The sequence below is a fragment of the Heliangelus exortis genome, chromosome 5 (genome assembly GCF_036169615.1).
Source record: "Heliangelus exortis chromosome 5, bHelExo1.hap1, whole genome shotgun sequence".
NCBI classification, from domain to species: domain Eukaryota; kingdom Metazoa; phylum Chordata; class Aves; order Apodiformes; family Trochilidae; genus Heliangelus; species Heliangelus exortis.
This window is the reverse complement of record NC_092426.1, coordinates 8,665,112-8,690,166: the sequence shown is the minus strand read 5'-3', so window position 1 is coordinate 8,690,166 and position 25,055 is coordinate 8,665,112. Positions and strand designations below refer to the sequence as shown.

The 25,055-nt window shown below is 38.6% G+C and overlaps 1 protein-coding gene across 1 annotated transcript; it reads left to right on the top strand.

Moving 5' to 3' along the window:
• The first annotated feature begins 666 nt into the window (after nt 1-666).
• ADSS1 (adenylosuccinate synthase 1) lies at nt 667-25,055 on the top strand. Its single transcript, XM_071745412.1, has 13 exons — nt 667-985; nt 10,313-10,415; nt 11,843-11,905; nt 12,541-12,591; nt 12,912-12,978; nt 14,086-14,193; nt 14,546-14,627; nt 15,640-15,766; nt 16,974-17,128; nt 18,273-18,397; nt 20,159-20,256; nt 21,215-21,364; nt 21,784-25,055. The coding sequence occupies exons 1-13, from the start codon at nt 803-805 to the stop codon at nt 21,834-21,836; spliced, it is 1,365 nt and encodes a 454-aa protein (XP_071601513.1). The 5' UTR covers nt 667-802; the 3' UTR covers nt 21,837-25,055.

Sequence of the window (25,055 nt, the reverse complement as noted above, 5' to 3'; positions counted from 1 at the left end):
TGAGCTTCCTTTGCAGTGACACTGCCCAGCATGGCCCAGCCAAATGCCTGCCTGTCCGTCTGTCTGTCCATCTGTCTATTCGTCCGTCTGTCTGTCTGTGCCACAGGTCTGGGAAATATGTCTGAGGATAACACAAGCCCACATCCCCCCGGCGTGCTCCCCTCAAGCACACGGCTCAGGACCATGTGTGCCTCACAGTGCCGCTGAGGTCAGCGTGGGCGTGTGCGTGAGAGGAAAGCGTGCGTGTTTGTGGAGAACCTGCGTGCGTCTGTGGAAACTTGGGTGTGTGCGTGTGAGGAGACTGCTTGTGTCTGAGGACACTGCATGTGTGTGTGTGAGGACAGTGCTTGTGTAGGAGGAGACCGTGTGTGTGTGTGTGTGTGTGTGTGAGGAGACTGCTCGTGTATGAGGAGACCACGTGTGTGCGTGTGAGGAGAGTGCTTGTGCAGGGGACCACATCTGCCTATGAAGACAGTGCTTGTGTATGAGGAGACCGCGTGTGTGCAGTGAGGAGACTGCTCGTGTGTGAGGAGACCGCGTTTGCGTGTGAGGACACTGTTCGTGTGTGAGGACACTGCGTGTGAGGACGCTGCTTGAGTCTGAGGAAACCACGCGAGGGCGGCGGCGCCCGGCAGGCAGCGGGACCCGCACGTCAGCGCGCCGCGTGGGGCGGGCGGCGGCGCCGTTAAAGGCCGACGGCGGCAGCAGCGCGGGGCGGGCAGCGCGTAGGGGTTGGGTCGGCGCCGGCGGGGGATTGAGGCAGAGCCAGGCGGCTGCTGCTCCAGCCACCCTTCCACCTACCATGTCGGGCACTCGAGCGTCTAACGACCGCAGCAGCCACCCCAGCGGCGGGGTGAAGCGGGCGCGCAGCGAGCCGGGCGGTAACAAAGTGACAGTGGTGCTGGGGGCGCAGTGGGGGGACGAAGGCAAGGGCAAGGTGGTCGACCTGCTAGCCACAGAGTCGGACATTGTGTGCCGGTGCCAGGTGGGTGCTGGGCCGGGCTGGCTCTGCCCGCCGCTCCCCCTTGACGCTTTCTCCCTTCGCCCCCGCTCTGCCCCCCGTTCCCCTCGTCTCGTCGCCCTCTTTCCCTCCCGGTTCTTCCCGTGCTGCTCTCCCTTTCCTTCCGCCTGCCTTCCTTTATCTTCTGGCGCTCCTCGCTCCTGTTGGGCTTTCTTCCTCCCTCTCCCGCTCCCCTTCTTCCGCAGCGAGCGGTGGGACGCGAATGTGCGCGGGGAGGCAGCCATGTGCTCCCCACACCCCCCAGCCCTTCCCGGCTGCGCCTCGAAATGCCACTCTGAAAGAAAAAGCCCTGAACTATAAATATAAATAGCTGACCCTTCACGATAAGCGACACAAGATCCCGAGGTGCCGGGCGAGGTGGGGGGGGGGGACAGGGAGCCCGCAGCCTCGGGCGGAGCGGGGCGGGGCGGGGCGGGCAGCGCTGCCCGCTGCCGCTGCCCGCCGAGGGTGGCCCGGCCGTCGGAACCGCGGTCCGGCCGCTGCCCGGCGATGGGTTGATTGCCTTGGGAAGCAAAGCTCCAGGGTCTGTGGTGGGGTCAGTTGCTTGCGAGGCTGTAGCGATGCCCGTCCAGGGGGTTGGTGTCTTCAGGCTTGTTGCTGCTTCGGGAAGACCCGTTGTGAACCGGGTTGGAGAGCGGCTGCTCGTGGTTATGAGTTTTCCTAACTTTTACTGGAGGGGCTTCTTTGGATAGGCAGGTTGTGCTCCTAAAGCGCCTGGAAGTTTTTTCTAAAAATATTTTAAAACGGGGCATCGTTAAAATGGACTGAACAGTTTATGTGGAAATTTAATGTAGATTTAAACAGTTTGATGCAGACAGGAAGTATCTTACATGCCTTTGCTTAAATGTGTTTTTTAATTGAATACAATGCAAAGATTCTTTAAATGATCTAGTTGCCTAGCATAAACCAAATTTGACACAAAAGTGATCCTAAATAATAGTAATAATTTTTTTAAAAGAGTTGTTTTCAAGCCTTAATTATAGTAGAGCAATACACCTGCTAATCTGCTTACTGGTCCCTGTAAAACTATGTGACCACATTAATGAGTAGTAAGTTTAGTTCAGCTCACTTAGTGTGTACCATGAAATTTATTCTGCTTTAAAATGCATGAACATAAAACTACTGAAAAGTTACCCTTGAGTCTGAGATGATAAATCCAAGGGCGTTTGTGTCATTAAGTATATTATGTAAATAATTGTCGTCATGGGAGTTAAATATTTAGAAGGTGGAGGAAGTATTTTCAATTGGAACATTAAACTCCCAAGATCCTGAATCACCTTGGGAAGAAGTTTCCTTGAAAAAGTTAACTAATGAATGTATTATCAGGACTGTAGCTAATTTTTCCATCTTTATTTCTCCCTTCCACACAGTAATGTGTTGCTAGGAGTTTAAACACAGGTCTCATAATTGCTTTTGTGAGAAAACTAAGTTTTAGCTGAGGAGGAGCATTCCATGTGGGCCTCAATCAAAGTGCTGTCTCATGAGATTACTGCAAGAATTCATATTGGTTCCTTTTAGTCCCACTTCTGAGGGATGCCCTGAGGCTGCTTTTAAGATGGATTTGCTGTCCATCCAGAGAACTAATTTGCAAGTATGGCCCCCAGGTGCAGCCTCAGAATAACCTTTAAAGGATACAGGACTCTGAGTGTGCTGGAAGGGTTAGTGTGTTAACAACACAGGATAGATGGCTTAGATGGTTTAATATGCTTCTGGGGACATCTAGATTGTCTTTCTGTAGCCTGATAATGAGACTGGGATGGATGGAAGGCAGGTGGATCTAGAAGAAGAGCTCTCAACTTTCCAGAATAGTGTTCACCAATACAAGCACACACATCGTGTATGAGATTACAATAGGATTGCTTATAGTCTGGTTTAATGGAAGGATCTTCAGGATTAGAGTTTGGGAAGAGTATAGAGCATTTGAAAAAGAAATTTTGAGGATGCTTTGTAAGAAGGTGCTGTTTTAATAATTTAAAACTTCATACTTTCAGAGCCGGTCATGCACATCAGTTACAGTGTATGATTTTTGCCTCTTTTAGAGGTCAGATGTGTAACTGTTAAGGTTTAGTAAAGACAGGCACATATCTAAGCATGTGAATGGTACTGATGAGATCTTCCAGTGGATAATAATAGGTCATTAACTTCCAAGTGTAACCAGTTTCATAGGGCCTTCGTTAATGCTGTGCCATGGCAAACCTCAGTATGTGGACTAGAATCTTGCTGTTTCACATTCCTCCTGGAAATGAAGAAAAACTTTCTTAGTGCAATAACACTATTAGAAGTGATTATGTACTAGGATAGATTACTTAAACACAGAATGTCTGGATTGCTAGAGACATAAGAGAAAATGTCAGAAAAAGTTCCACCAGGATTTTTTTGTGGTTTAGAATATGTTGATCAACAAGATTATTTCCTGATGTCTTGTCCATTCCATTTTCTGAGACACTGAGGGAAAACTGTGTTCAACAGCTTGTTTTAGACCTCAGGAAAATGAAAGAGGGGAAAGCTAGAAAATTAATGCCTGAAAAGGGGATATTTATGTCTTTAAAAAAAAAATGTCTGAGCTAGATTAATTCTTCATTGCAGTAGGATATACTTTGAGCTAGTTTTTTTTTTTTTTTAAAAGGTGGGATTTTTCCCTTCCTTCTGAAAAGGAATTTGAATTTTGGCCCAAATTTAAGTTTGAAGAGCTATCTCTTAGTAGTTCCTGAATGTTTCTATGAAAGGAAATAATTTTCATTTCTCAAGTATTTTTAGTGTGTTGATTTTGTGAGAAGAATCTGTGATGGCTGAACTGCTGCAGAGGAGATAAAGTGGTATTTCCTGGGATACTGGAAAGAAAGGCTAATAGGCAAATGGGAATAGGAAGTCGCTCCCAGGCCCAAGAGAAGCTTCAAATATGTTAAATAAAGAAAATTCTGCATTTAAACCCTGGTCTCTCTATAATTTTCTTCACAGTCTGATTTCCCATGAATTGAAGAGTTGAAATTTGTTGTGCTCTGAGTCTTTCTCCGTACTTGGGTTATACACAGTCCAAAGGAATTGAGTAAATACAGTAATTCACTTAATTTTTCATATTAATGACACTGAAATATGTGGCATTATTTAAATATGAAATCTTAGTTCACCTGAACTAATTTATTTCATTTCACCTGTATATATGAAGGATTTTTTTGAAAGAGGATGTTTCAACAAGGGTGAAAGATCTCTTGTAGATTCTTGTAGATGACACTGAGCAAAACATGTTACAAGAGGCAGCTTAGGGCTCTTAAGGAACTGAGTAGGTTTATTTAAGTTTGTGTTATTAGTGGAAAGCACCAAGAACATTTTTCCTTGAAATTGCTCATCCAGCAAGCAAAGACATTCAAAAGCAGAGTGACAAACTAGTATTTCTTATTTTAGGCTCCTGGAGCATAGAACTGTGACTTTAGTCTGTGCAGTACTTTTAATCCCTGGTATATTTTCAGAGAAAAGTACAATCAAAGAGTTCAACTGCAAATGTTTATCTTGATGTTTCCTTTAAAAATAGGTTTAGTGCATTTGCTTAAAGCTCTTAACTGACAGAGTATAAAATATAAAGAGGGAACTCACTTTTTACCCAGCTTTTTAGTATGTTGTCATAGAACAGGAAGTCTTAATGTTAGGTTTAGAAAGCTTAGATAGTTTGGATACATTTAACCTACTAAGGAAGAGAGGTTTGGCATTGTTCAGAACCTGGCTTCAGATTGTGTTTTCTTCAGTGGCAGCTCTCATTCCAGATGTGTTTCTCACATCACCTCCTATTGCTACCTTCAGAACCAGAGTTTGTGGCTGGTTTTACATACCTGGGTTTTAATTAGATGATTTCTCATATTTGGTTTGGAGCATGATCAGATGATCAACTGTCACAGCTGCTGAAATCATGGGCCTCTACAGGCACTCCTTAAACTAGAGCTGTTCCCAAAAAGTCATACATAGAGCTGCTGTAGTAAGTTCACAGTTAATTGAGGACAGCTGATGGTCAGACAGTTACAGCTGTTTCCTTAAGCTGAGATTACATAAGCTACACTTGTAAGAATAACTCTTCACTGAACTTATTTACTGTAGTTTTGTATGGGCATGAATGGAAAAGGAAATAGTCTGCATTGTCATAAATGACACAAGTACCACACATTTTTGCCAATAATGGTAAATTGCTCATTGCCAAGATTTTCTAGTAATTCCTGCTGTGATGGACAGTAAACAATTCTGCCTTTCCTGATGAAGTTTTCTGGTGCAATAAATAGAAAACATCCAGAAGTGCTGTAGGAAAATGTCCCCTAAACATAAAAAAAAAAAAAAAAAAAAAAAAAAATGTGAAGGGGAGGAAAGCTCAATGTGAAAGATACAAAAAATGTTGCTAGCAAATTAGTAGAGCCCCTGTGATGAGAATCCTTGCATAGAGTGGGTTTGCTCTTTGACTGAATAAACTGGTCAAATAGATACATCACAGGTGCATGTCTTTAGTTCATACCAAAACCAATGACCACGATTCAGCAGCAGCAGGGGCTAATCCAAGACAGTTTAATTTTTTTTCAATCCTTCATTTGCCACTGTGATTCCAGTGCTGCCCATGCCAGTGCTGGATATCTCAGACCTGTGACATGTGTGCCTTCTGGAAGTCTAGAAACATCTCCTTTATGTTACCACAATTCCCTGAGAATTGCTATTGAAGAAAAACCACAAAATTATAAGACTGTGACTGCAGTAGAAAGATATGTTAATAGATTGCTTAAGCTTCTCATAGTGATGTGCTCTTATTTGTCACTTAGCGTGCAGTCACTTTTTAAAAGATTTCCTATATCCAAGTCAATAAGAAGTACTTTGGTTTTAAAAAGAGACAGACATGGACCAGATGATCGTTGAGGTCCCTTACAGCCTAAGATGTTGTGATAAAAGTTACAGTTTATGTTAATACTGAAGAAAAGCTAAGAAGGTTGGAAAAGGTACCAGAAAAACTGGGTCTTAGTGTCTTGTGGTTGAGTAGTGTGCAGTCACTTGGAACAATGAGTTTAAAACAAATCCTAGACCAGAGATGTTAAGTCACTAATTTTCTTGAGGTAGTGTATGTTAAGGAATAAGACTGAGAACGGCTAAACAACAAAAGTCTGAGAAAGTTTTGGGTATGAGATTTTCTAGCAAAACTAGAGAGCAACCTAGGAAGGGGTGAAAGGTACTGCCAAACACTTAGGGTATGAATAGCTGTTACATATTATCATCAGTTTCCTTATTTCCTTTTTCTGGTGTTTTAATGAATGCAAAGTAAATACCATACATGTTAGCAGTGGTACTTTGAGGAATGCAATTGAATATACTGTGGGGAAGTGATGGAATAATAAAAAACAAATGTGGCAGAAATTCCAGACAAGAAGTTTTTCTCAGTGGTTTAGTTGTGAAGCAGGGCACTTTGCTTTATTCATCTGCTGTGCTGCTGACAGGCAGGGCAAAGCAGCCAGACGTTGTTGTGACTGCTCCTATTGATCATGGGCTTCTTTCTGGAACTGTTTGCAAGGGGGATTAAATTAGGGCTGTTTGATGTGATGATTATGTTGAGTTACAGGGACTCACTGGCTACTGTTTGTGTGTATGTATCGTGTTGCTCTCCCTTCAGTGGGATTTAACCCTGATATTCTCTTTACAGGATAATGTAGCATGTACAGGCTTTAATCTAATGATTTAGTGCTTGATGATCTTCAGTGAAGAGATTGATGACCTTGGAGTCATGAGTGTGCACTGGCTGCAGGACTGTCATTTTTGATTTCTCTAATGTTTGGAAAGATTGATAATCCCATCTGTGTGCACATGTGCATTCTTATAGGCATATTGCTTTCTAAGGAATTTTTCTGCAAGATTCTCTGCAAAAAAAGAACAATAGGTTTCATTTTGCTGTTCAACACAAGAAAGGGTTCATTAAGTTTTGAGTGTTGATTTCCTTAGCTGCAATAAAGAAGTTCACCCTTTCAAAATTGGAACTTTTTGTGGCAATCTGTAATTTGTAAGATATTTTATTCAAATTTTACTGTTCTTTTTCTGCATGTATGCTTACTTGCTACAGTGTATCATTTTAGGCTTTAGAACAACATTGTGACACTGCTATTTTAAACTAGCGACTGCTTTGGACATCAGGGAGATCATCTCAGGACCACCAGGATTATAAATACTGTATGAGAAGGTCAGGTTTAAAGTTTCCAAATCTCCATATTAATTTTCAATCCCTTTCATAAAGACTGTTAAATCTATTAACCTCTAAAAACATCAAAAGAAAGCATCTGAAAATTAAGCTGAAACGACATCTGCTCTGTTTCATTCCTGTGTTAACTCTCTAGCTGTTGTTAACTTGTTTACAGATATAAGAAGTTGGTTTTAAATCCTTGGATCATGTTACTTCCCACAGGGACATGACTGCATTTCTTCAGAAGAGAGGAGTAAAGATGAGCAGCCATATCTAGGTTTTTCATATTGGATTTCCTTTATTTTGGGATTCTGCTAGTACTAGTTAGAATGCTTTTTTCACTATAGCATTTTTAACCAGTTTGTTCATTGTTTTCTTTACATATTCTGCTGGAGTTACGTGTGTGTTTTATGGCACTGGTCTGTCACAGCAGATTGGTTTTTTACGTCCTTGACACAGCTTTTAATTTGGTTTGAGAGAAAATAAGTAGAGTTTGAGTGTTTTAATTTGCCTTTGACTGCTGTTTAAAACCTAAATTGGACTAGATACTTAGGAAGACCAAGGTGTCCATATAAATTAAGGTGACTTTTCATTTGTAGTAAAGGGAAAATACTGTACTATTAGTGCAAAATAAATTAAGTAAGCTTCAGTTTTAGGTATTCGCATTAGAAATATTTTATATATTTATATGTATTTATATATAAGGTCAAAAGTTTTACTCCCCTCTTCTCAAGAGTTTTTGAGTCTATAGTTATACTAATTATGTAATTAGGCCTTAGATTGTCTCCTTTTGACAGAATTCAGGAGTTTTTGAAGAGAGCTATTTTAATTGGAAAGGTGGGATCCTGTGGATTTTGTTCATTCTATGAGTTGGTGAAAAGGGACACAGCAAATGCACACTTGGACAGATGCAAAAATCACACATAACAGTTCTGTGCAGAGTTGTTCTTACTTGTAACTGTCCTTACAAACATATTTTTGCAAAGCAGAGTGAAGCAAACCAGAATTGGCTGATGATGATTTGTGTCAGCAGATAAATACTTGCAACTCTCTCCAACTCTTTGTCACCACCATAGCTTTCAAAATCACTGCTCCCCTCGGTTATTCTGGCCTAAGTGTACTTCTGATTATTCACTAATTTAGTTCTTTCCAATGGCTCAGATTAAAAGCAAAAAACTCAAAAACAGTTATGTTTCATTTCTGGGAACTCAGTTGGGTGCTCTCAGGAGATAGTTTAGCTGGACAAATTAGCAAGAAAAAACTTCCAGTAATGAGAACTAACAAAAACCTATGGCAGCAATCTTCCAGCTGGGATGTACAGCACTTAGAGTCATCTGACATCAAATGTCCACAGAGATGATTCTGTGATGTGTCTAAAGGTCCTAGTGTTCAAAGCACTTGAGTTGCATGTCTGTCTGTTGGGTTTTTTTTTTAAATGCTGATTTTTCTAAACTCGTTTGCAATAGTGTAAATTAAGATAAATACCATGAAAGGCAATGGATTTATGTTATTATAAAGTTCTTGTCAAAGCCAATTGTGCTGGTAACACTTGCTAGCTACATTTATTCAAGTTAGTTCCAGGCAGTTGCTAAAGTTAGAAATAGCTATCATTAATTAAACTGTCAAGAGAAAGAAGAAACAATTTCTGTAATTCTTCTCCTTGTTTGCTCAGAAATGCATATAAAATGCTATAAATGGAAGAAAATTGCTCAGTTCAGATAAGAGAACTGAAGCATTTTATAATCTGTTTCATAGTATGACGAGAGGTATTTGGCTTGCAGATGCAGTTGAGTTTCAGAAAATGTTTTGGTTCATCGAAGGATGAAATTAATTGAGCTGAAACACTTAAAATGAAAAGAGGTGGCCAGGGATCACCTGTGTTTTCAGATACAGATTTCCTAAGGTGCTGGCTTGCAATCTGTATTCCAGTTCATAGAATTCCTAGATTATAATGCCATAGGGGTTGGAAGGGACCTCTAGAGATGATAGAGTCCAACCCCCCTGCAGAGTCACGCAGGAACTCATCCAGGTGGGCTTTGAATGTCTCCAGACGAGACTCCACAGACTCCCTGGGCATCCTGTTCCAGTGCCCTGTCCCCCTCACAGGGGATTCCCTGTATTTATATGGAACAGCCCATGCTTTGGTTTGTAACTATTGCCCTTTGTCCTATTATTAGTCGCCCCTGAGAAAAGCTTTGCTCCTTCTTCCTGGCACTCAGCCCTTACATATTTATAAACATTGATGAGGTCCTTGTTAGTAGGAGAAAAAGTTCATGACAGAACAGCAACAAACCTTAAGCCTGTAGATAAAAATGCACCTTATAAGAGCTCCTGTTTCTGTTCAAATTGACTCATGATCTTGGTTTACTCATGTTTTCCTAAGTCTGTGTGTTGTCTCATCATTCTCTTTTAAAGCTGTTTGTGGAAAATCAGTTTCTTGAGAAAAATACTGTCTCCTGCTCCCAGGTCTGGTAGAGATGTTCATGCAAGATACGAGTTTTAGCAGACTCCCTCAAGTGTAAGTGGTCCCTTGGCAGGAACATTGTGTGAGGCTGCAGAGACTACAAATGCTCCCAGCTTCATGCAGACTTTCCATGTTGAACACCTTAAAAAGCATTAGCTGTCTGTGGAGTGACAGGCAGGAAGAGCTTCCATTCAAAAGGAAACATTGGGTGTTGGAGGCTTAAAACCAAAGAAATGACCGTGCACAGAAGATGCCCAAAAGGATGGGCTTGTGTGAGCATGTCAGAGACTGTTTGCTCCCCCAAAAGCTTCAGTTCTCTTCTGTCTTCTGCCACCACTCCCACATCTCCTCTGGCTTTGCACCAGCTCTGCTTTGGCTCTGTGATATTATTCTGCTTCGGCTCTGTGATATTATTCTGCTTCCTAATTCCCCACAGTCCTCCTGAAATCCTCTGCCCCCCTAATTGTCCTGCCTGAACCCTTCTACAGCACCTCAAAGAACTACAGAATGGAGAAAAGAGTGACATAAGACATGAATGTATAAATAGAAAAAAAAGGTGACCTGGTCAAACCGTCTGCTACAAATTGAGAGCAATGGCATAAAACCGTTAATCTTTAGATGTTTCTTTCTGTTGCAGGGTGGGAATAATGCAGGCCATACTGTGGTTGTTGATGGAAAGGAATATGATTTTCACCTGTTTCCTAGTGGCATTATTAATCCAAAGGCAATTTCTTTTATAGGTAAGACAATTTTGGAACTTAATAAATAAAATAACATTACATGGTGGGCAGCTGAAACCATATTTTATAGTAGCAGACAAAAGAAAAATGTATGGATGACTGTCAGATTTGCTTTAGCATCAGCTGTTTCTTTTCTTTCATTGCTGCTTTAACAGAATTTTTTTTTTATGTTCAATGTCAGTTCAGTGTCTGCTAGTAGAAAATTGGAAGTAAGAATCCCCTCTTCCCTCTGTTGTTCTTTCTTATGCTTTATGGTACAAGTTTGGATACCACCCTCTACTTGCACACTCTGTTTATACTTTCAGAAATATAAATGCTGTACTTTGAGGACACAAAACACAGCACTTAGGCTAAAGAAATAACATCATTATTCACTGGCAGCTCTTTACTGTCCACCAAGAAAGAGGCCTCAGGGTACAGGGTTCTGCTTGGAGTCATCATCCAGTCCTTTTTGTTCACATTAACCTATGTTTGAGGTGATGTTGTGTTTCACTGTAAAGATATTTGATGCAAATGGCATCTTAAGTTTGCATTGCTTACTGGACACTGAACCCATATTGAAGTGACAGGCAAATTTAAGCCTTATACTTGTTTAAATATGTTTTGGCTTTTTTTCTGACAGAAAAAACTTAGACACACAGGGTAAGAAATGAGTTTTAGTCATGGAACTGAAGTTTCAGTTTTGTTCCATTTGAGAATTTCCAAATGGATAATTGAAATATAGAAAAAATCTATTTTCTCTCTACTAAATAGGGTTTATTGTTTTGCTTTCCACTTTACCTCCTTGTCAGTAAAGACTGTAACTTAAGTTATCCTAAATTTAGGCTGAGACAGACTCTTGCAGATATTTCCAGTGCTCCCAAGAAGGAAGCAGCAGCTGTTTCCAGCCCACTACATCACTAATCCGTGTCAGTGATGTTTTGTGTTGCTCGTGGATTCTGTATTGTAGCTCAAAGGCAGGGAGAAGTCATTCCTGGTGTATTACAGCATAGCTTGAGCTAAGTTTAAAACAAATACTGAAGCAATATTGAATAAAATTGAAGTACTACTGCACAGACTTGTCAGTGCTGTAAGGCCATGGATTTCTTTGAGCTTTTACCAGTGAACAATTGAGGCTGAAGCTGTGGTGCAAAGTCCACTACAAACGAAGTCAAGAATCCGCTTACCTCAGCTGGCTTCAGAGCAGGCTCAGCATTCACATCTGAAACAAGCAAGCTCTGTTTTTTTCTGATTTTAGCAGGCTTGTAGATACTTACCAAATTAAGATTTTTCCTAAAAGTTCTAGAGGGTCACTGTGTGATAAATGTGAGAAACTTAGTTTTGATTTTTTTAAACAAAATTTCAGACATCAAGTGTCTATGTGCCTTACATCCTAAGACTTAATAGTTTATTTCTTGCTTTTAAAAAAATCACTTATGTTCCCAAAGGTAATGGAGTGGTTATACATTTACCAGGCCTGTTTGAAGAAGCTGAAAAGAATGAAAAGAAAGGTTAGTATCGAATAATTTTTAACCTTTCTTTGTGTTGGCAGTCAGGTTGAGGAGTTTAAGTCTTTGTTTCAGACTGTAAATGTTAAGTGCAACACCATTCTGAGGTTTAAATAATGAGGAAAATAGTATTTAAAATACTGAATAGTGTTGCAGTCTTCAGACAGATTTTTTTAAAGCAGCCTTTTCATGGATTTCTCAGGAAGTTTTATGGAATTTGATACCACTGGGAGTCTACAGAAAAGCTGGAGGGGGATGTTTTACAAGGGCATGTAGTGATAGCACAAAGAATAATTGTTTCAAAATGAAAAAGGGTAAGTTTTGAATAGACACTGGAACAGGTTTTCCAGAGAAGTCATGGATGCCCTGTCCCTGGAAGTGTTCAAGGCCAGGTTGGATGGTGTTTTGAGCAACCTGGTCTAGTGGGAGGTAGTCCTAACCCAATCAGGGGAGTTGGAACTAGGTGATCTTTAAGGTCCCTTCCATCCTAAACCGCTGTATGATTTCTATATTAGCCTAAATTGTATTCATTTTGTCTGCAAGAAGCTATATAAACTAGAAGATAAAAACTAAAAGCAAATACCAAAGTTTGACACATCAGCATAGCTGAAATCTTACTCTTTTATATATTCTAACAGGTTTAAAAGATTGGGAGAAAAGACTGATTATATCAGATAGAGCACACATAGGTAAGTAATGATTGAAGGGGTAAAAAACCATCTCAAATGACTGCTTAGCTTAGGGTGCTAAGCTACATTGTTACTCTGCAGAGCAGTCATGTCTAATAAGTCTCTTCTCTATGTTGTGTATCTTGTGTAATAATAGAGTTTGTATCCACTGAAGAGTGATGTTTTGCATGTTTTCCCAGTGTTTAGGGAATACTAAGTCTGTTTCACATGAGGAGGCCTATACACTGTCAGGGATAACTTTGTCTTGAAATTATAGATGTCTGATTTAAATAATATTCTCCTTCGGTCTTCCACTATGTCAAGTTGATTTTCCATTGCAGTGTTTGACTTTCACCAGGCAGTAGATGGGCTCCAGGAAGTGCAACGTCAAGCACAAGAAGGAAAAAAGTAAGTATTTTCAGCACCCTAATTTAATTAATAATTATGCCAATTTGAAACTTGGTTGTAGTTTTGGAAAACAGATGCAGTGTATCTGCTGAGGTTATTGTGCTCCTGCTTATGTTAGTAAACAAGTTCTGAGGTATTATTGGAAGGCAGGGTATGAATTCTTATGTATTTCCCTTTTCCAGTTCTCCACAACATAGATATTTTGAAATTACTACAAATTCCTTAGAACTTTTTTCCATTAAAAGGATGCTTCCAGTCAGACCTGTGATGCTCTTCTGAACTGCGTCTGAAGTGTTGGTGTGGTTAGGTTCCACACTTTAATAGTTTATTCACTTACACTTCATAAAGATAATTATTTTCTGGTTTAATCTCATAGTTTACTACAGTGTGCAATTGTCATACTTCATTATTCTGGTTTTGAAAGAACAAAGGTTTGTCTGAACACACTATTTTTCTCACTGTTAGTCTATTAGTTTTTTTTTTAATCTCCCTGGACAGTTGCAGCCAAACGTAGCACACAAATAGAGACCCAAAAATGACAGTATTTAAAAAATGGACATGAAAATAGGTATGCAGGTAGGGAAAGTTTTTTAATTTTTATCTGCATGAAGGTAAAGGCTGCAGCAACAGTTCTGGGACCAGAGATGGGGAGAATAATGCCCAAAGCCATTGGAAACCAATCAGGTCTCTCACAGAACCAGTCGTTGTTTACAGCTGTAGACAGTGCTAGAACTGAAAATGTGAAAATTTAATTTGTTTCCTATAGTTTGTGATAAAGAATGTAGTAGTGTCACAGGATAGTATAGCAATCATGTTTGCTGTATAATATATGTATATACACACAATTTCAACTCAGCTTGTCTCAGCCAGACTTAATGCCTTGCTGCATACACTATTAGCAATATTTATGCAGTTGCATGGAACCATGAAAGTTACTATACATCTATTATTATGTATATATTGATTATTATTATGTATAGTCTATTTTTTATGTTTTAGATGTTCTGCCCAGAGTATGGTACATTGAAGAGCTTTAACCAAATTACTTAATATAAAGCATATTTTTGCATATATTTATACATGTTTTGGGGGTTTATTTTCAATTAGTATTGGCACAACAAAGAAGGGGATTGGACCAACATATTCTTCCAAAGCTGCACGAACAGGCCTTCGAGTTTGTGACCTCCTTTCTGACTTCGATGAATTTTCTTCAAGGTACAACGATATTCGTTTTAAATATTATGGTAAAGAGTGTTACATTTTGTCTCAGGTTTGATTTTAAGGAAATGGTTTTAAATATGTCTGAATTTTGTATATACATTGCCAACAAGAAAACTGGAAAGAATGTGCGTGTGCATTTCATGTACTTCAGAACCTCTTATAATTTAAAATATAATTTTGTACATCAGGAAATGTCCTGGTTGAGGTGTCAAAGTGCTGGGTATTTTTTTTTTCCCTGTCACTGTCAGTATATACTGTGTATAACATAAGCTGAGTTCTTGCCAAGAGTTCTGTGAACAGTAACTCAGTGAATGTGCTTTATAGATACTATTTCAATATTTTACAGATTTAAAAATCTGGCACTGCAATACAAGTCAATGTTTCCCACACTGGAAGTGGATATAGAAGGACAATTAAAAAAGTTAAAGGTAAGGATTTAACAGTTCAGTTGCAGGGAAAGTATAGAAAGAAACAGTAACGCTTAATTAAAAAAGTGAAAATCAGGTGTACCAGAACTACTACTTACTAAAGTAATGAATTAGTTTAAATGAAAAATTCAAATCTTCATTATTATAAAACCTTATAATAAGCAGTAGCTATTCATAGTTATAAATTATTCTCTCATTGTGGACATTAAAATAAGTTTTGTGGATGATTTAATTCTCCTATAATATTTTACCTTTTTGACACAAAAATAACTGCTGTATTAAAGTAGCCAGGAGAACACATGGTGACATCTGTAGTAGAAGTCTCCAGCCATGAGACTGGAGACAGACCTACTCTGTCTGCAAAACTTCCAAGTGAAAGCTGTGTTTCAAGATCCTGGTATTACAAGACAAATATACTTGTATAAGTAAATGCAGAAAAGCCACTGATAAAACGTGATCTGTCATTAATATGCAAGAAAAGAAGATGCTAAAAAAAAAAAAGTCAAATTTTGTCTGGTACTTCTTCAGAGTTGATACCCTACCTTAAAAGATATTTCTTAGTATTTGTGAGTAGTAACTTTTTTTAAATTTTGCTTTGGGTTTCTGTTTTTGTTGGGTTTTTTGTTTGTTTGCTTTCCTTTTTTTGGAGCTTGTGCTATTTTTAATGTCCATTCTCAGCGTGTCTCTTCTCACTGTGTCTAGACTGTAGACACAATATAGAGACTATATCAGCAAAATGAGGTAGGTGTACCCCTTCTCTCTGAATGGAAATGCTGCACAAATTATGGCATTTGAGTGCCACAAGAAGTCATGGTTTTTTACATGACTGCTGCAATACACTGATTTGTTTTCAGTAGAATATAAGCTAATGGTTGTATTTTTCACGTTTAGTGTAGTTTTTGAAGCTGGCACGTTAGAGTTACTTGTATGTTTTGTGTTTCAAAAGGGAACACAATGTTCCCTGCTTCCAGCTGTTGCCTGGGGAAGCTGATGTATCTACTCAAATTTGCAGGGATACGCTGAAAAAATTAGACCCATGGTTCGAGATGGTGTCTATTTTATGTATGAAGCTCTTCATGGCTCCCCAAAGAAGATCCTTGTTGAAGGAGCCAATGCAGCATTACTTGATATTGACTTTGGTAAGTCAAATTCTAGAATCAATTTAACTCCCAAGACATGAGTTTTATTTTGATTAGTTTTTGTTTTGATTTTTGTCAGCTTTGCAAACAGCAGGAAAATACAGAAACAAAATGGAATGTCCTTTAATAGGAACAAATGTCCCAACAGTAAAGCACAGTAAGCCAGAGATTGTATCATTAGCAGGATTAATTGCTTGGCTTTTAAATATTGGTTTTTATTGAAGCTTATCTCAGTGGAGTTGAAATTTCACTCCAGGTATTCTTGGTTTTGTTATTTATAAATGTATGTGCACAATACCATACATTCCAGGCACCCACTGCAGTTCTGCTGAAATAATTCCTCTGCAGTGGAGGGGAGAATCTACTCTTGCACATAACTTCATCCAGCTTCTTCAATTGAATTCTGCTCTGCTCTTGTACCAGAAGTTTAACTAAACTCCTTAGGACTCCATGAAATTGAAACAAAGAACTGGAAAGATGCTCCAATCCACAGCCACAGAGATCATGACTAACCTCTTCAAGCTTAGAAAATTTGCTACTGATACTCAGGGCTATTTGTGTAGAGCTCTGGGAATGTCAGACTGTGACCTTTACCACCAGGCTTGCCATGGATGCTGCGGAAATACCTTCTCTGATACACAGGGCAGTGAAAAAAGATTTACACAGCAATGGAATCCTGTAATAGATCCAGTGCCTAATGGAAGTGGTACTGAGGTGCTTTTAAATTTCTTCCATGTGGGCAGCCCTCGGTGAAAGTTGCCAAGGATGAATGCAGAAAAACTTACACATTGGAACAGACAGCACATACTTGATACCTTTGTGAATATAAGAAAGTAGGTTTTGGTGGTTTGGGATTTTTTTTTTTCTGGCTCACTAATAAGCTTGTACAAGTTGCCAGGGTTAGTCAGCTGTTTGGAAAAAAAAAAAATCTTTGTTTTAGAGGTTTTCTCTGGAGGTTTAAGAATGTAAATATGTATTATTCAGTATAGGAAGAAGCAATTTTGGGAAGAACAGCTTAATTATTTGTCTTACAAGCAAAATGGGGTTATGGAGTAAGAAGAATTTGCCCTGCTTTTCAGCTTTTATTTGAGTTTAGCCTTAAAGGCAAACATACAGGTGAAAACATCTGCTCAACTCATAAAGAACAATCAGTCTTTGTGTCTCACCATTGCTGACACGGGGTTGTGCTGTTGTGTTTCTCTGGCAGGCACGTATCCTTTCGTGACTTCATCAAACTGCACCGTGGGCGGTGTCTGCACCGGGCTTGGTGTTCCTCCCCAGCACGTTGGTGATGTGTATGGTGTGGTGAAGGCATACACGACTCGAGTGGGAATTGGAGCCTTCCCCACTGAGCAGATTAATGTAGGTTTGGTACAGTATGCTGTATACACAGTTGCCAAAAAAATAGTGTCAAAGGAGTGGGGCAAGGCTATACCACCAATAAGTAAGCACCATAATAGTAGTGCCAAGCAAAATCACACTCATGCAGAGAGGAGAATTACAGTATAAATTCAAGGTATTTTCCTCAGAGGACAGAAACACAAGTGTGGTGATGTTATATTACAGTAGCCATGCTTCTGGTTTAATGAATGAAGTGAAAACAGTTTCATAATTTTATGCAGTATTGTTAGGTGCATTTCAGTGGCAAGTTTGTGGACTGAACTGTTAGTGCATTGCAGGAAAGCTTAAATTACAAAACACAGCCTGTGTTCTGTGTCATTTATAGAATAAATGTGTCGTGTTCATCAGCCAGTCAAGCACAAACTGATCAATAAAAAGAAGGGGAGATATTTTGCTTCTTCTAAACTGTCTATTGTATTTTCATTATCAAGAAACTGGAAAGCTCAGGGTATTGATTATGAGCTATGCACACAGCAATGCTTAGGTCAGTGGTCTGAATCTAACTTTAAGTCACTAAAATCCTTTCTCTAATGGCTCAAATGAATTGGTGATAGCATTTAGTTTTGTGAATCAAGAGTGTAGAATTTCTGTTGTCTTCAGCTTTAATACATTATAAATGCTGCCAGCTTGAAGGGGAACAGTTGGCAGTCTCATGCTGTGGTAGAGCCTGGGAGCCTTCGGCATGGTCAAGTAGTCTGACCTAGACATTGTAAAAACATTGATCTTGTCCCAGAAATTTACAGTCCTGCCCCACAAAACAATAGATACCAAGAGACCAGATGAAGAAAGTAATGCAATCAAAATTAAGAACAGGGCTGAATTGTCAAGGAGATTTTTATCAGATGAAGAAGCAAGAAAAGTATCTTCTTGGAATATGAAATAGTGATGTTAAATAGGTGGTTTGGAAATGCTTATGATTAGAATACAAAAATCCTCCGCATGAGGAGCTTTATTCTCAGCCTTAGTCCCCTCCTAATAAAACCTTAAATATTTTATTTCTTGGAATTGAACAACTGAATTTTGGTTTTTTTAATCATTTATATGTTTGTATTTGTTTCGCTGATATTTTTCAGTGACCTATCATCAGCATTTTTTTTTCTTTTAGGAAATTGGGGATCTTTTACAGTCCCGTGGCCACGAGTATGGGGTAACTACAGGCAGAAAGAGGCGCTGTGGCTGGTTAGATCTGGTCATTTTGAAATACGCTCATATGATCAACGGATTCACTGCGTAAGCATCACAGATTTTGCGCTACATTTGGAAGTGATAATTTTGTGCTTCGCAGAATAAATATGTAGGTAACATTAATATAAGTCCAGTAGTGTTACATTTTAAGGAATAAAATAATTCACAGTGGGAAACTGAGAACTGTCAGAATGCTAATAATATAATTTTTTTGACTTTACAGTGTTGTAGCATTTTTTTGTTGTTTTGGTTTGTTTTTTTTTTTTTGTCAGATGTTTGCATTTTGCTTAAATTAGGTGACCAGTGTAGAACAGTTACTGGGTTTGAGCTTTGGTTGACTCTAGTGGATTACACTTTGTAGGACCAATTCTGCATCATTTGGAACAATTGTCTCTTGAAGTGAAATAAGAGAACACAAACCACACAACTTTCTTTCCAGTCCCAACAGGTTCATTATTTACAAAAATGTAGTCTAATATTGTATTATAAATTCTGCCTATAATAGAAGGCTTTTTCTTCAGGACTGAGCAACTTACTTGGTTGGTAAATTATTTTACAATTCAAAATATATTAAATATATTAAAAATATATTAATAATATATTAATATATAAAAATACATTAAATTGACATTTTAAAGGAAAAGTGGCTGTTTAAATGAACTGTTCAAGACCATACTGCCATCAAGCTGGCTTATGTGTAATGCTGAAATTCTAGTAACTATTGCAAGCCATTAATTTTTAACTAATTAGAAACCTGAGTTTTCAGAAAAAGTTGCAAAAGTTATCTGATCAAAACTGTAATGGAAAGTGGGTACTTACTCATCTTTTCAGGCAAATTTGCTTATACATACAAACACATAACCCTAGTCATTTAAATATCTTGTAAACTGAGGCTTGACTTTATGTTATTGATGTTACAAAGGAAAGAAGATCTTTGTTCATTAATTTATCAGAAGGGTTTTAAAATAATTTTTAACTTGGTTTATATATTTTGCCATAGATTACACAGCTCTAGTTTGTATGGAAATAGTATTAGCAGGGCAGTTTGTTTCCTTCTGTTTCAGTTCTGTACAATAACTGCACTTTTATCAACAGAGCCATGTCATCTCTGGTAACAGTGATGGTTTTAAAAGTGTGGGGAGATAAAAACTTTAGAAAACTGACTCTATGCTGCTTCTTTCCCAAAAGGTCTTTTAATCCTTGCATTCTTTTTATACTTACTGAGCACATACAGCAATGATAGTAGCACATACCTGTCTAAATCCTTAGCTACTCATTTTTATCAAGCAAGGTCTGGCATATTGCTTCTAGAGAGTTCTTGAGTTTACTCATTTTAAAAGGCAGTTTTATTCTGATCAGTGAATACTGTGGTGTCTTCTTGAGGTTCCATTTTCAGTGCTCCTGTGTGTTCATTGAACTGGCAACCCTGATAGCACAGCCTGTGCACTGGAAATCAGGCTGGGATCTTTCCTGCTGAACTGTCATACCTGCTTTTGGTAGCCAGGCTATGCTTGTGAAGTCTTATTTTAAAGGTGTGATTTAATAAATAAGTCTGTCTTAGAGTTGTTGAATCAGTAGGAATCAGCCAAGCATTTGGAAATGCATCTTAATAGCTCTGTCATATACTCATCCAAGATGAGATAATTCAGCTAACAGTGCTCAGGGTTTAATGTGTTTCTGTATTTCTGCTTGCTGGGTTGCCTGTGCTGGATTTGTGAATACAAAACTAGAAAAAAAAGGTGGAAAGCATTAAAAAGGACTTACATCCATCATGTGTATAACTCTAACTAATGTTTTTCCCTACAGTTTGGCCTTAACAAAACTGGATATTCTTGATGTCCTTGATGAGATTAAAATCGGTGTTGCTTACAAACTGGGTGGAAAAAGAATTCCATATTTTCCAGGTATGTTGTTAAATATCTGTTAATTTTTCTTTCCTGCCTGTTAAGTCATACCTGCTCAGAAAGGCTCTTCCTTTTACAATCAGGCTTGATTTTTTTGTTGTTTTGGTTTTTTGTTAGACCTTCTGTACAGATTTGCAGAACTGTGACATCAGTATAAAGACTACCATGCTAGTATAGTAGCATTTTCTAGTCACCTTTCATCTTTATGCATGATAAGAAGTTCAAGCAAATAAAATCTTGTGTTGGGGCCTCTCTGTCTTGTCCCATTGGATTTCTTAAGTGACAAAGGGTCTGAAAGTCAGCAAGGTTTGAGTCAGTGACTGTGTGTGAAGTAAAGTAAAATAAAATCGGTGCTTAAGCTGTGCGAAAATCAGAAGAATGCAAGCAGAATAAAGGTGCTTATGGGCCACCATCATATAACTAACACCAACAACGTTGTGGTTAATAAAAATACACATTTGCTCATGAATATCATAGAATCACAGAATGGTTTGGGTTGGAGGGGGCCTTCAATATCATCCAGTTGCAACCCCTCTGTGTGGACAGCAACACCTCCCACTAGACCAGGTTGCTCCAAGTCCCATCCAGCCTGACCTTGAGCATGCTTCATTTTAAAACTTCTAAGATGTAAAAATACCTAGTTTTCATACATAATGTTTTCAAGATACCTGTAACAGTCTACACTGAGATGAGGGGTTTATTCTGTGGAGATGGTGGATTCCAGAAGACACAGGAAGGGATGGCAGCAGCCAGCTTTCCACCACTGATGGCGGTGGAGAAAGGCTTGCAAACATCAAACATGTAATATATAATTAGCAAACCAGTAGAAATACTGATTTGAGGTTTTTTATTTATCAGATTTTTAAATACTGTCAAAAGACTTTTTGGTCAAGTACCATAGGGCTGTTCTTTTAAGGTGGATCAGCTATACTCAATTGTGGTAAAAATTGTTCTACAGCTAATCAGGAGATACTACAGAAGGTGGAAGTAGAGTATGAAACAATGCCTGGGTGGAAGACTGACACAACTGGTGCACGAAAATGGGAGGACCTTCCACCCAAGGCCCAGAATTACATCCGCTGTGTGGAGAACCATGTTGGAGTGCCAGGTAAATTTTTCTGTAGGTGTAACTGTGAGGATGTCACAGCAGACAGGAGCAGCTCTGTAAAACTGCTCAGTTTGTTAGTTGGGAATGGCTTGATTTGGGCAAAAGGCACTGGATGTATGTGATAGGGCTAATGGTGGTGAGTGACAGCTTGCCAAGAAGCAACAAAGGGTGGGTCTGTAGCCAGCTCTGCAGTGTTCCAGAGAGCTCCAAGCTGCTACTGACAAGGATTTAACCAGAGGAAAGAAATTTGTTGTTTTTGGCAAGCAGCTGCTTTCTGTCAGAGAAGACTTGGGGATTTCTGCCTCGTGCTTCAATGTGCAGTTAGTGTAGTGGTCTCTAATCATCTCTTCTTTCATTTTACTTCCTGCACTGCATCACTGTTTGAACATGGACTTTTTTTTCTTTTTCTTCCTTTCTAGTTAAATGGGTCGGAGTTGGAAAATCAAGAGAGTCAATGATCCAGCTATTCTAAACAAATTAAGAACTTCAGTGATGAGAAGTTTGATTTAGCATTAATCTGCTCCTTAATGCTTCCACTTTAAATGGAGATACTAATTAGAACCAAAATGTTCTTCTAGGAATTGAATAGAAACAAAACGTTTTCTGTATTGTAACATTTTCTTTAAGTTCTCGGTAAATTCGCTGTAAGATCTCCTTGATGGCTATCATAAAAAAAATTAATAAAGTATTCTTAACAAAATAAGGAAAAAAATATTTTTTTAAGTCAAGCCACGTTACTATTTGAATTGGTTTTCATCCTTATAAAGCTATATTGTCTCGCTGAAACCAGTAGTAAGCCTTTTTCAGTAGTTATTGGACAGCTTTAGAATTGTGAAGCTTGGATTTGTTCTTCGACTTGAAATGTTAAAATGTTTATGTATCTGGGTTGGCAGTAGTAAGACAGATACCATGTACTTAAATTGGTTGGATTGTACAGACTTTCAGTTTATAAAATACTGCTAAGTTGGGTATTTTTGACTGCACAAGGCAAACGTAATTATCAGGACTTTTAATATCAATTTTTAATGCCCCACTAAATGGAATGGAGAGCAGCTCAAGTATTTTTATCACAGACTCTGTTCTAGTAACTGAGAACATCTGTCAAGGGGACAAAGTGGGGAAAGTTGACCTAAGAATTCGTCCAAATGTCCTGTGTACTCAGAGGCAATCCCTCTGGAGTCAGGCGGGTGTGCTGTCTTTAGTTTATGCAGTAGAGAAGGAGTGAGGAAGAGAACCCTTGGGGTTACAAACCATGTGGGGAGAGATGAGCTGAAATAGCACCTGTGTTTTCTCGGTGAACCTGAAACCTTTCTTCCTGCTAACACAGTGACTGTCATTTCCAGAGTTTTACTGTAGCTGTCTGGTGAGGGACTTGAGACTCTGTAAGGCACACTCACTTCCACAGCTCCTAGGTTTCCAAGAATAAATCAATGCATGACTTAATGATGACTGCTGCAGTATTTACACCCCTCACAAATTTTGACCTTCCTCAGCAAAATGTAATGGCTATTTATAGAAGGGGGATGATGTGGCAGCCCAGGCTGGGACATGTAGAAGCCATGGAGAGATCCCAGACTCTTCAAGAATACACTTGGACTTCTTTGTGGATCTTCTAATTTATAATGACAATACAGGAGCTCTCATAAAAGACCTACCTCTTGTAGAGGAAAAATAATACACTAGGAACTGTTATTCCCTATCTGCAGAATTTTCCAGGTAAATGTTTCTTTTCTATATCTCGGAGTAAGAAAACAGCAGTGTTGTATCATTCTCATCCCAAATAATGCCATGATGTGGTCTGTGAAAACATCATTTTTCTGAGATGGTAGCTCCAGTGATACAAAATGATTAAATTCTTTGCATCAGAGATGAGGAAAAAAGAAAAACCTATCTGGTGTACCTTGTCATACTCATCCCCCTTTGTCCTTTCTCACTCCACATTAAATAATAATTATTGATGTTCAAACCCATTTGTGTCAAGACAATTGCAGAGGTACTGGTATGAGCACATAGCAACAGATGTGTTGCTGCTTGTAGGGCATAATTATGACACCCTCTGGCTGCAGTGCAGTCTCTTCATACTCCATCAGAGACTGGCTTTATGCCACAAACAGTTATTGCTACAAAATAATAATAATAAAAAAAAAAGCAAAAAACCCAATTTTGAATCCTTGAATTCAGCTACAACTCCTTTGTGAGGCTGTGACAGAGTGCTTAATTTCCTTGGTACTGTTTTGCAGCCTGTAAAATATCAATTAGGAATACTGCCTCACCTCTTTTAAACTGGTTTTTTTTTGGGTATTGTTGGGTCGAGCTCTGCAGTCCTTGCTGTGACATTGATGAGGAAGCTGTCCCCATTGAATTTCTGAGTCTTCTAATGGGAGAGCAATGAGATTTCTGACCCCACTTAATGTTTGCAAAGCATTTCTGAAAGGTGCTTGGTAAGTGCTAGTTGTTACAAGCACTGTCAAATGTGCCTCATTTATATGAGGTCATTATGCATAAAGATGCTTGGAGATACAGTAGTTAAGTTTTGTTTTCACATGGCTTAACCTTGTGACTTTTGCCTACTAGATGATCTAGGCCTGTTCCTTTTCCTGGCCTCATCAATGTGTTTATGTTAGGAGGTTGCTGCTATATTTAGGCTTTGGTTGATTTACAAGCAAAGTCCACAATGACTAACAAGTCTCTTGGTGTGCTGAATAACTGGATTAAATGACCAGCTCTAAATGAAGTATTGCATATTGAGAAAATGAGGTTTTATGGTTTAATTTTCACAGTATTACTTTCTCCTGTTCCTAATATTTTTATTTTCCATTAAGTAATTTTTCCATTAAGCCTCCATTAGAGTCACATTGCCTGTCTTTGCTTTCAAGGATTCATCAGAAACCCAGTGATGTTGTCAGTGGGAATGATGTGATAAACAATTATCTTATTACTTATTCCACTACCCTCAAAGGAATACCATGAATTTCATAGCATGGGGTTTTTATAAATTACAGTTCTACTGGTTTTGAATCTCATATATGTATTCATTGATTTCAATGTGAATAAGTTCAGGCTTTCATTGAAAACTTCTTTAATCTACTGAGTGATGATGCCATGCTTAATAAGGGCATTTTAATGTAAATTTGCTTTTGTTTTGGCTATTTCCTTTGTATTATTTTGTATTGTTTGGAATTTCATTTTAATAACAAATCATTGTGATGAATTTAGTTTCTTCTTTCTCTCCAGCCAAATGCAATACTAATGACTATTTGTGATGCATCATCCTGTTAGATACATGAATGGAAGAATCAGGGTAACCATCTACCAAAATGGTGTAATTTGGGGTAAAGATTGTTGGGTTTTGTTTTTGTTTTGTTTTTGTTTTGTTTTTTTTAAGTAGCAGTTGTGGATTCACTCACACATTAGTATGTTTGACATTTTTTCACACTTACCCTTGCAATATGGCCTTCATATTCAGGTGTATGCTTCCTAACAGATCCAGTATAGGATTTTGAAGCTTCTGAAATTTTTAATTTGGCTACACATGGTCTTACAGTTCTGTCATAATGCACTTTATTAAAGGAAAGAAAATTAAGCAATGTGCAAACTGTACTTACTCTTTATGCAGATCTTTTCAGGTGAATTTTTGATCCACGTCTGTTTATGTTGTCCTAAAATACACATTAAAACCAATTTAAAGTAA

What these genes read in the sequence shown, in the direction of transcription:
- ADSS1 (XM_071745412.1), top strand. Translation starts at nt 803, where the DNA reads ATGTCGGGCACTCGAGCGTCTAACGACCGCAGCAGCCACCCCAGCGGC. An exon ending in GACAATTAAAAAAGTTAAAG is followed by an intron (nt 14,628 to 15,639) that starts GTAAGGATTTAA and finishes TCAAATTTGCAG; the next exon opens with GGATACGCTGAAAAAATTAG. An exon ending in GAACCATGTTGGAGTGCCAG is followed by an intron (nt 21,365 to 21,783) that starts GTAAATTTTTCT and finishes CTTCCTTTCTAG; the next exon opens with TTAAATGGGTCGGAGTTGGA.